The 11,097-nt window shown below is 41.8% G+C and overlaps 2 protein-coding genes across 2 annotated transcripts in view; one reads left to right on the top strand and one right to left on the bottom strand.

The window, feature by feature from the left end:
• LOC308300086 (putative flavin-containing monoamine oxidase A) overlaps positions 1–11,097 on the bottom strand; it is a 599,107-nt gene that overhangs the window by 64,464 nt on the left and 523,546 nt on the right. The window lies entirely within an intron of this gene.
• Positions 1–11,097, top strand: part of dpysl2b (dihydropyrimidinase like 2b) — a gene marked incomplete at its 3' end in the record, with an annotated part of 37,430 nt that overhangs the window by 22,074 nt on the left and 4,259 nt on the right. The window contains exons 8-11 of the mRNA XM_080743854.1: positions 2,013–2,133; positions 7,791–7,947; positions 9,969–10,110; positions 10,659–10,829. Of these exons, the coding sequence (XP_080599980.1) occupies positions 2,013–2,133; positions 7,791–7,947; positions 9,969–10,110; positions 10,659–10,829 (591 nt within the window). The remainder of the gene's footprint in view (positions 1–2,012; positions 2,134–7,790; positions 7,948–9,968; positions 10,111–10,658; positions 10,830–11,097) is intronic.

The raw sequence follows: 11,097 nt of genomic DNA on the forward strand, positions 1-11,097 counted from the left end.
GAAGATGACGGTGATCTCCATTACTTTTCAAAATGTTTTTTGGCAGTTATAATTATAAGCTCTGGATCTTTGGCTTGGCTCTTCAGCACACCATCATTCACCATCCTTGTGGCAAGCCACAAATAACACTGATGTCATCTGTGTAAACATGTAAAAGTGTTGGTTGTTATGAAGAACAACATCCAGACATGGACGCAAAGTAATGGAGACTATTGCTTCAAAGAACTTTTCAGCTTAAACTGTGCCTATGAATATTATCCACTTTAACCCTGGTGTCCCACTTTAGAGCATGTCATTATAGGCAAAATAATTTAGCGTTGTTTTGTGGATAAGTGGTTATAAGTGGTTATATGCCAGCCCACCCTGTTGGCTAAACTAGTTATGTGCAGTGGTGTAAAGTACACTTTCAAGTACTGAACTTAAGTACAATTTTGAGGTATTTGTACTTTACTTGAGTATTTCCAATTTCCAATACTTTTACTTCTACTCCACTACATCTTGGATCCAAATATTGTACTTTTACTCCACTACATTTATTTGAGAACTTTACTTATAGTTACTTACACAATGAGTTCTACTTTAGGTACATTTTGATACCACTACTTTTGTACTTTTACTCAAGTACATTTTGAATACAGGACTTCTACTTGTAGACTATTTCTACATTGCAGTATTGATACTTATACTTGAGTAAAATATGTGAGTACTTTTTCCACCACTGGTTACGTGCTGCTGTCACGCATAATGTTGACAAGCTCTCTGCTGTCCTGTCACAATAAAGTAATAACTTTAATGGGTTGAACATAATTCTTGAGAAAAAAAAACATTGCCGAGGTCACAAGTTTGTTTCTCAGCCTTTGAACCCATTAGCGTGTATAATTTATTTTTGCTGCTCCTCTTATTTTATCTTCAAATAACGTGAGAGCCCTCGTCTTCACTTACATTAAAATACCCTTAGATTTAATATTATTTATAATTAGGATCATGCAGAAAACATGGTTTGATCTTTAATCCTTAAACATTATTGACGACATGAACATTGGAGGTTTGGAGTTTTTTTGCATTTTATTTTTATTGTTTTATGGAGGAAAGACTTGGCGGTTATCAGTGGTCAGAAGAAGAGTCGTAGAGAGAACATTGGTGGGAGCATGATCCATATTTAATGTTATTCTTTCATCTTTGAATACAATAGCAAAAAGAGACAGTCAGGGTAGTGACCAGATTAAAAGTCAGTCAGCCGACCCAGCAAAGTGGCATCTGTTGTATTACAGTACCTCACTAACCTTAGGAACTACATGTACTGTACGCTATTATTGTTTCTGTAGGAGGCGAGCCGTAATGGAGCACTTGTTTTCGGTGGAGACGACAGAGGCGCGCCGTCTCAAGCAGACTTGAGCCACGTGAGACACTGCCGAGCGAGCTATAAAGCAAGCGAGCCGCCGTGTCGAAAGTTGCGAAGTCCGCTTGAGGTGACTCAGCGCTGGTCGAGTTATGTTCCGATAGGGACAGAATCGTATCCTCGTAATCCGGACGTAATCCTTGTCCCCCCTACTTTCGGCACCTCCGACATGTCTACACCGCCTCACGTGCGGTACGAGTGAACACAGTGGAGTGTTACCCTACCCCCTGGTTCAGCCAATCACAAGCCGCGGCCGACGTCTCGCCTCATATGAACACAATATTTAATTACTGTATTCCCCGCCCACAAGAGTGAAGACAGACTCCTTCCTCCTGTGCTTCCCAATAGAAATACTTGCTCCTTCTGAACTTTACTGTCTTACTTAGTATCAGTTTTCATATCATATTCATAAGCCAGTGAGGCAATAAATCTTTACATTCCGTGCTGTTTTGTGGTGTCTCCATTCTCTGCTACACTGAGTTACACCAGCACTGTTGTGTTCGTGTTTGTAAAAACAGTGGGAAGCGGACTGGAGGACTAACGTCAGTGATAGTGGAATGTGATTTTCAAATGTGCCAACGTGGTCGTCCATTGAATCTTCTCCATTCTCCAGGTGGAAGCAGAGGCTGTCAACCGCTCTGTGACTGTGGCCAATCAGACCAACTGCCCTCTCTACATTACCAAAGTGATGAGCAAGACCGCTGCTGATGTCATTGCTCAGGCCAGGAAGAAGGGTGAGAGGCATTTCAAACCATACAAATCAAGACATTACTTCACCGATTTTGTGCCAAAATCCCGTTAACCACACCCATCTCTCTTCTCTGCCAACTTGGTACAGTCTGACAACGTAATTGACAGTCTGACTTCAGTCTGGCTTCATTCAGTTGGTCTGTCTGGAACTGTAGTCCAGGAAGACCTGAAATTCACCTCCCCTCTGTAAGGTCACAGGGGGAGAAATCATGTTCAAAATAAATGATAAATAACAGAAGAAAACACAACAAAACACCCTGTAACATTTTGTTTATTATGTCCTCAACTTCATTAAAACTGGATCTCTGGGTGCAAAATCTGTGAAGTGCCCATTTAAGGTTTTTTTTATCAAGAGGCAACAATCTGAATTTGCTCCATTGACAAACAAAGTGGAGGCTCTAAGCCCGAAAAATAAGCTGTTAACTTCAAGTCATGATGCAAAGGTCCCCTTTGGTATGGAAGTACCTTAGGGCCATAGGAAATAATTTATCCAAAGAGACAAGTTAGATCACCCTTCATTTTCTATTTATAGCCATTTTAAAAATGGCCGCCGACAATAATCCCCAATACACCAGACCCCATATCTTTGCTTCTGTTAGAGCTATAATAATAATATTGGTGTCAAAGTGTACATTTTTGGGGTCTAGGAACTCAACTAATCAGGTGTCAATGCAAAAAACCCAATACTTCACTAATTAACATGACAGCGGGGGGTAGAATATGCAAATTTCATGAAAAATAACACGTTTTAACAGGGTAACTTACCCCCTCACCCCTCCCCCTAAACTTTGATTCACTTTTCCTTTGGTATGGAAGTACCTTAGGGCCATAGGAAACAATTTATCCAAAGAGACAATTTAGATCACTCTTCATTTTCTATCTATAGCCATTTTAAAAATGGTCGCCAACAATAAACCACTATTACACCAGACCCCAACTTTGCTTCTGTTAGAGCTATAATAATAATATTGGTGTCAAAGTGTACATTTTTGGGGTCTAGGAATTCAACTAAACAGGTTTCAATGCAAAAAAAAACAATACTTCACTAATTAACATGACAGCGGGGGGTAAAATATGCAAATCTCATGAAAAAGAATACGTTTTAACAGGGTAACTTACCCCCCCCCACCCCTCCCCCTAAACTTTGATTCAATTTCCTTTGGTATGGAAGTACCTTGTGGCCATAGGAAACAATTTATCCAAAGAGACAATTTAGATCACCCTTCATTTTCTATCTATAGCCATTTTAAAAATGGCCGCCAACAATAAACCACTATTACACCAGACCCCAACTTTGCTTCTGTTAGAGCTATAATAATAATATTGGTGTCAAAGTGTACATTTTTGGGGTCTAGGAATTCAACTAAACAACAATATGTTTCAACAGGAGTAAAATATGCAAAGAAAATTTAGTTTTAACAGGGTAATGTTCCTTTTTCTCCCCCTTTGGCAATTAGGGTAATAGGAAAGAAATTATCCAAAGAGATTAGATCACCCTTCATTTCTGAAATATACACGTTTTTTAAAAATGGCAGCCATCATTTACACTTACAGCAATACAACACAGCCTATATCTTTGCTTCTGATAGAGATATCATTTCTGGGGTAAAATAATCCGATTAAATTGGTTTCAAGGCAACAAAAAAACAATAGTTTTCTCATTACCTTCAAAATCATGAAGGTTGTTTCATGATTGTTTCATCAGTGTTGTTTCCTGGAGTCACTGGGTGTTTTGGGTCCTGCAAGAGTCAGCCTCCTCAGGCGACCCGACTGAAGCTGATCAGACCTATGTATCCAAGTGGCATGCTTCTGTCCCCACTGCTCTCCCCTCTTAATCTGGAGGTTTTTTCTGCTGCATCCCCAATGTTGCCTATGGCTCTTCTTTGTTGGCAACTGTTATGCACAGTGGCGTAGCTGTGCTTAGGGAGTGACTGGCAAATTCCAGACTGCTAGATGTCAGGTCTCAATCTGGACAGGGAGATGTGTGGTGGAATTTTCAGCTGCCTCTCCAGGTCAACTGTCACCACTCAGTCTCGGGCTGTGGAGAGCAAACCAGCAGAGCAGTTCTTTGGTGTTTTCTCTGACCTTTTCCCTTCCTTGACACAGTGAATGGCCTTAGCTGTGGCTTGGGAGTATTGGATGCCCTTGATGCCCTTGCTGATTGCTTAAAGGACCAGGTCACCTCTGGGACAACCAGATCTTATTTTATTGTTGTGTGGGACACGAACACAATCCTGAATTCTTTTTTGTGTTCAATCTGTGTTTTTAGATATGTTAGTATTTCAGCATGCTACAACTGGTCATATGATGCATTTTGCATCATATGACCAGTTGTAGCATGCTGAAATCGGCTGAAATACTAAAATATCTAAAAACACAGATTGAACACAAAAAATAACTCAGGATTGTGTTGATCATGTCCCACACAACAATAAAATAAGATCTGGTTGTCCCAGAGGTGACCTGGTCCTTTAAGCGATGGATTTCAGGACCTGGTCGTTCCTCAATAGAAACCGGCCCTCAGGCCTCACCCAGCGCCTTGGAGCAGCTGCTCAGGATATGTTCAGGATATGTACCTGTGTGCTCATTATGTGTAGTGCAGATATTCCTGTGCCCGTGCCACAAACTCCTCCCTGACTGAGCTGAAACAGAGCCTGAGCTTATTGGTCTTCCTGTACAGCCTGATTTTGCTTAGGCTGCGGCCACAGCCATCTTCATTCAGCCATCATAGATGAGTAGAGGCCAGAGGATTTTTGGGTGCATTTCATGCTGGTAAACACAGGCCTTGAATCTTCCAGGGAGCCCCCTCCAGGTCAGCACTGGTTGCCTTGATGGAATCTCTGTCATTCAGAGTGCGGTTGAAGACATTTCCAAGGCTCATCACCGGCTTCTCAATGACTGATGGGATCTGGTGTTCTCCCAGACTGAAGCGAATTTGTCTATGATATTCCCCTTCTTTTGGATAATTTTTCCCTTACCAGGTATATTCCAGCACATGCCGTTGCTCACAGTCTTGGACCATCCAAGGCAATGGCACTGCCAGCATTCCATGCCTTAATGGGGAGCAACACAGCCTTTGGCAAGGGCAAGAAGACAGTCCGTGCGGCAGTCTTTGCCTGAACTCACCTTACCTCTTCAGCTGCTCTCTGGCCCTAGCCCCACCACTGAGATGATCTCCACCCACACACCCATTCTCCAGAAATCTCTCCAGAAGCTGTATGGTGTTTCCGGGGGGAGAGTGTTTTCTGTTGGTGTTTCAGTCCGAGCGTATCAAAGGGTGCGTTCGGTAATGCGCACCGGGTGTGTGCTCAGTCTAGTGAGTGCCTAAACCCAACCCTAATCCTAACCCTAACCTCAGTAAAACTATGCCTAAACCCAACCCTAACCCTAACCCCTAACCTCAGTAAAACTATGCCTAAAACTAACCCTAACCTTAACCCTAACCAGACCCAGTGCACATTTCCGAACGCACCCTTTGATACACTCGGACTGAAACACCAGCAGAAAACACTCTCCCGTTTCTGGGGATGACATTAGGACTGTGTCCTAATGCTCGACTCTCCCTCTTCCTTCACAAAGGAAGCTACTTTGATCACATGCCACCAAGCAGTGATGCGCTCCATTGGAAGTGCAAGACAGACTGTATTATTGTAGCTATGGGTTCTGGTGTAATAGTGGTTTATTGTCGTCGGGCCATTTTTTAAATGGCTATAAATAGAAAATGAAGGGTGATCTAACTGGTAGCCAGATAAGTCGCCCCCAAACTCGTTTCCCAACGGGTCTGTGGCCTTAAGCTAGATGCAGAATAGACTAAAATCAAATATTTGCTTCTGGGGGTCCCTGGAACAAAATATTTTGTGATGGGGGTCCGTAGCCAAATACATATCATTCTGGGGGTCCTTCACATGACAAAGTTTGAGATACACTGATGGCAACATCAAGTTTTTTTCAGAAAAGTGTTATGATTTAGAAGACATTTGTAGAATGTGCCTATCAGTGGTTAAGGACCCCCAAAATGTGTTTTTGGCCGTGGACCCCCATCTCAAAATATTTTGTTCCACCGATGGACCCCTATTGCAAACCTTTTTGTTCCAGGGACCCCCAGAAGCACAGATTTGATTTTAGTCTAATCTGCATCTAGCTTAAGGCCACAGACCCGTTGGGAAACGAGTCTGGGGCGACTTTGAAAGAGGGCGACTTTTCTGGTATTCATCTAACTTGTCTCTTTGGATATGTTTTTTCCTATGGCCACAAGGTACTTCCATACCAAAGGAAAAGTAAATCAAAGTTTAGAGGGAGGGGTGGGGTGGGGGGGGGTAAGTTACCCTATTAAAACATATTATATTTTCATGAAATATGCATATTTTACCCTCCGCTGTCCTGTTAATTAATGAAGTATTGGGTTTTTTGCATTGAAACCTGTTTAATTGAATTCCTAGACCCCATAAATGTACACTTTGACACCAATAATATTATTATAGCTCTAACAGAAGCAAAGTTGGGGTCTGGTGTAATAGTGGTTTATTGTTGGCGGCCATTTTTAAAATGGCTATAGATAGAAAATGAAGGGTGATCTAAATTGTCTCTTTGGATAAATTGTTTCCTATGGCCACAAGGTACTTCCATACCAAAGGAACGGTGAATCAAAGTTTAGGGGGAGGGGTGGGGGGGTAAGTTACCCTGTTAAAACGTATTATTTTTCATGAAATTTGCATATTTTACCCCCCGCTGTCATGTTAATTAGTGAAGTATTGGGTTTTTTGCATTGAAACCTGTTTAGTTGAATTCCTAGACCCCAAAAATGTACACTTTGACACCAATATTATTATTATAGCTCTAACAGAAGCAAAGTTGGGGTCTGGTGTAATAGTGGTTTATTGTTGGCGGCCATTTTTAAAATGGCTATAGATAGAAAATGAAGGGTGATCTAAATTGTCTCTTTGGATGAATTGTTTCCTATGGCCCTAAGGTACTTTCATACCAAAGGAAAAGTGAATCAAAGTTTAGGGGGAGGGGTGGGGGGGTAGGTTACCCTGTTAAAACGTGTTATTTTTCATGAAATTTGCATATTTTACCCCCCGCTGTCATGTTAATTAGTGAAGTATTGGGTTTTTTGCTTTGAAACCTATTTAATTGAATTCCTAGACCCCAAAAATTTACACTTTGACACCAATATTATTATTATAGCTCTAACAGAAGCAAAGATATGGGGTCTGGTGTAATAGTGGTTTATTGTTGGCGGCCATTTTTAAAATGGCTATAAAAAGAAAATGAAGGGTGATCTAACTTGTCTCTTTGGATAAATTCTTTCCAATGGCCCTAAGGTACTTCCATACCAAAGGGGACCTTTGCATCATGACTTGAAGTAAAATGTGTCTTAGAGCCTCCACTAGTTGTGAAGATTGCATTTTTGATGGTTTTAGAGTGAGATAACCTTTTGTCTACAACCCAGCAGTGCGAACAGATGCAAAAAAGGGCATTTCTGTTATCAAATCTCCCTTGTTGGTGTTCCAAACCCCAAAGTGTATGAAATGTAATCTCCCATTCATTATGACACACATGCTCAGAATTTCAGGAAAAGAAAAAAAAAAGAATTTAGAGAATACAGTGGTTTTAATTCTAAATGGTGTTGGACTTTCAGGCACTGTGGTCTATGGGGAGCCAATCACTGCTAGCCTTGGAACGGACGGCTCTCACTATTGGAGTAAGAACTGGGCTAAAGCTGCTGCCTTTGTTACAAGCCCTCCTCTGAGCCCTGATCCAACCACGCCCGACTATCTCAACTCTCTCCTCTCCTGGTAAAAGGATAACCATTTCATTTAATACTTTTAGTTATTTTGCCAATTCCCTACTCCCTGTGCACACCACTTAAAGGGGGCCTGTCACCTAAAGGGTTACTGTCACTTTAAGAATCATCTTAAAAAACAAGTTAATATTTTTATGATGTCATTGTGGGGATGCGCAATTATAAGCAAATCAAATTAATTGTCTGTATAGCCTGACTGTATGACTACTTACTGTACTGGTCAGCTGTTGTTGGGGGGCGAGGGGCAGATTACACTGTGACATGAGCTTCAGACTGTTTCAGACCGTTTTCAGAGAAGCTCATGTCATAGTGTAATCTGCCCCTCAACCCCTTTAGGTGACAGTACCCCTTTAACCGTGTGAGAGAACATCTCTTGTCACTGCTAACTCCTACAGTTAGTCTCAGGGAGAGCACAGACAACCACACTCCTTGTTGTTTCCTCCAATACACGTGACGCCAAAGCCGCTTGTTTTCACCTGACAGTGGGGAGTTTAACCACGAGTGACGCGTACAGAGGTACATGCTATTACCCCTAGTTGAACACCCCAGTGAACAAGCCAAAGCCAACCTGTAGGACTCGCTAGTGCAACAACAGACATCACTCTCCCCATCTGGCTTCTGTCCAGCCAACACAGCCATTTGTGTTTGATTGGACACCGGCCAAGCAGTATGTACTGTATATCCAGCAGAGGTTTCAAACCCCCTGCAGTAGTGGGTCAGGAACTTTACCCCTGCAGCACCCAAATGCACCCTGGTAAAAACCCTGGTAAAAATACTGGGCTGTGGGCATATGTTGATAAATATTGTATGATGATGATGATGATGACAAATAATAAGTCTTGCACTTCAAGGCAGATGTGGGAATTTAGTGAAATAAAATAAAAACAACACCAATCTGAAGTGAGCGGTGCATGCTGCAGCTAGTGTTGCCATACTCATTTGGACAGACGAAAAAACATCCATTGGTGTTCCCATGGTCACAGACTCACAGTTATGTCTAAGGAGATTTTCACATATTTTTACTCTGTGTGCTAAGCTCAACCCCAGGCTACAGAAAGCCCTGGGCTAGCTTAACCTCGTTTGACACTCAAGTGTATTAACCCGCGGCATAGAGTAAGCCCCGTGATAAGGATTCACATTTGAAAATCAGAGCCGAGGGTCAACCTTCTGAGCACTCACAACACATGACTAATTTACATAAAACTCGAACCATACAGACACCTTTGGTTGCTTGTTTCTTAAACCTTGTATTTTGGGGTTAACCCTGCAGTGGAAGGTGATTTAGGAAGCACTGGGCTAAGGGGGGTATCCCATCCCACATAATACTGTATAACAAGTGTGAAAGCTTTTGAATGATCGATTGACATCTATATTGACAAAATGCATACATCTTAACATCTATTACCATAAACATATTACTGTATTTGTACATCAAACTCATCATCAAAATCAGTTTGATGGCCAGGGCTGTCACGATTATGACATTTTATATGACGATTAATTGTCACTCAAATAATTGCGATTAACGATTTAATTGTGTTTTTGTCGTTGACAGTTACATTTCTGTTTGGCTTTTAAGTTTTGAAGTTGCTCATGGTAGATTATGACACATAACCTAAATATACAAAGAAATTACTGACATATTTGACAACTTTATACTTAAAAAAGAACATTGATAGTGGAAATAGCCGATCTACAAGCTCACAACGCTTCGCGATGCGACGCGTTGTGAGCTTGTAGATCTGCTATTTCCACTATTTTTGACTTTTAAAAAAATATATGAACATTTTTCAACGTGGAAACGATTATGGCGATTATGAAAAATGATCGCGATTATGTCAAATTATCGCGATTATGTCAAATAATCGCGATTAGACGATTATGTAATAATTGTGACAGCCCTACTCTAATGGTGTAATGTGTATGTTTTGAAAAGGCCTCTTAAGTGTCCGATACAATGTAATCCATTGCAATTAAAACCTAATGAATTGATCATCATCTTCTTCTCTGCAGTGGTGACCTTCAGGTGACTGGCAGCGCTCACTGCACCTTCAACACGTCCCAGCGCGCCGTGGGCAAGGATGACTTCAGTCTGATCCCTGAAGGAGTCAATGGCACGGAGGAGAGGATGTCCCTCATCTGGGACAAATGTGTGGTACGTGCACCTGTGGCTTGATTAACCCATTTAGGCCTAGAATTATTGAATGCTTTAACCAGTGAAAAATAGCAGATATACAAGCTCACAGCGCGGCACCGAGTGCCGCGCTGCGAGCTTGTAGATCTGCTATTTTTGAAAAAGTCGTGAAAATGATGTGCAAATCTTTGAATATATGTATTTTCAAAGCGAACGTTTGTAACTCAGATTTTGCTTCTGGGGGGTCCATGGCCAAATAAATATCAGTTTGAGGGTCCTTCACATGAAAAGGTTTGAGAACCACTGACATAGTGGTCTCTCAAGAACAGACTAACTGAGCTCCAGTTGAGTGAAAAGGACCTTTTCTTTGACGACGGCTATAGCCAGATTGCTGACAGCGCTGTGAGCTTGTATATCTGCTATTTTTCAATAGTTCAAGCATAAAATAATGATACACCATAATGTGTACCCGTTCCGATTGTGTTAACTGGTGCGATACCATTTTGCAGAGTATTACCAACTCACCCAACATTTATCTTCTACACCTTTTCACCTTGGGCGCATTGCAGGTGACAGGTAAAATGGATGAGAACCAGTTTGTGGCAGTGACCAGCACCAACGCAGCCAAGATATTCAACCTGTATCCCCGTAAAGGTCGCATTGCTGTGGGGTCTGATGCTGACCTTGTGCTATGGGATCCAGACATCACTAAGATCATCTCTGCAAAGACCCATAACTCGGTATGCTTATTGGTTATCATCTATTCCTGCAGTGAAATATATACTATAGTATATCTACTGTATTAAGGTAAAGTTGTGGCGGACCTGGCAACAGCAGGTAGGCTGATAACATGATGGCGGGAAAGAGAGCCTGTTTCACCCATGCAATACCCTGGCCAATACTGGGTACTGAAACCTGAAGCGACACGTTGTCAGCCCATTGTCAGCCCAATAGCCAGCGCAACACCAGACAATCAGAGAACATGGTGCTTGTGTAATATACCTGTAC

This window comes from Nannobrachium achirus (genome assembly GCF_963921795.1).
Source record: "Nannobrachium achirus genome assembly, chromosome: 15".
Lineage (NCBI taxonomy): Eukaryota > Metazoa > Chordata > Actinopteri > Myctophiformes > Myctophidae > Nannobrachium > Nannobrachium achirus.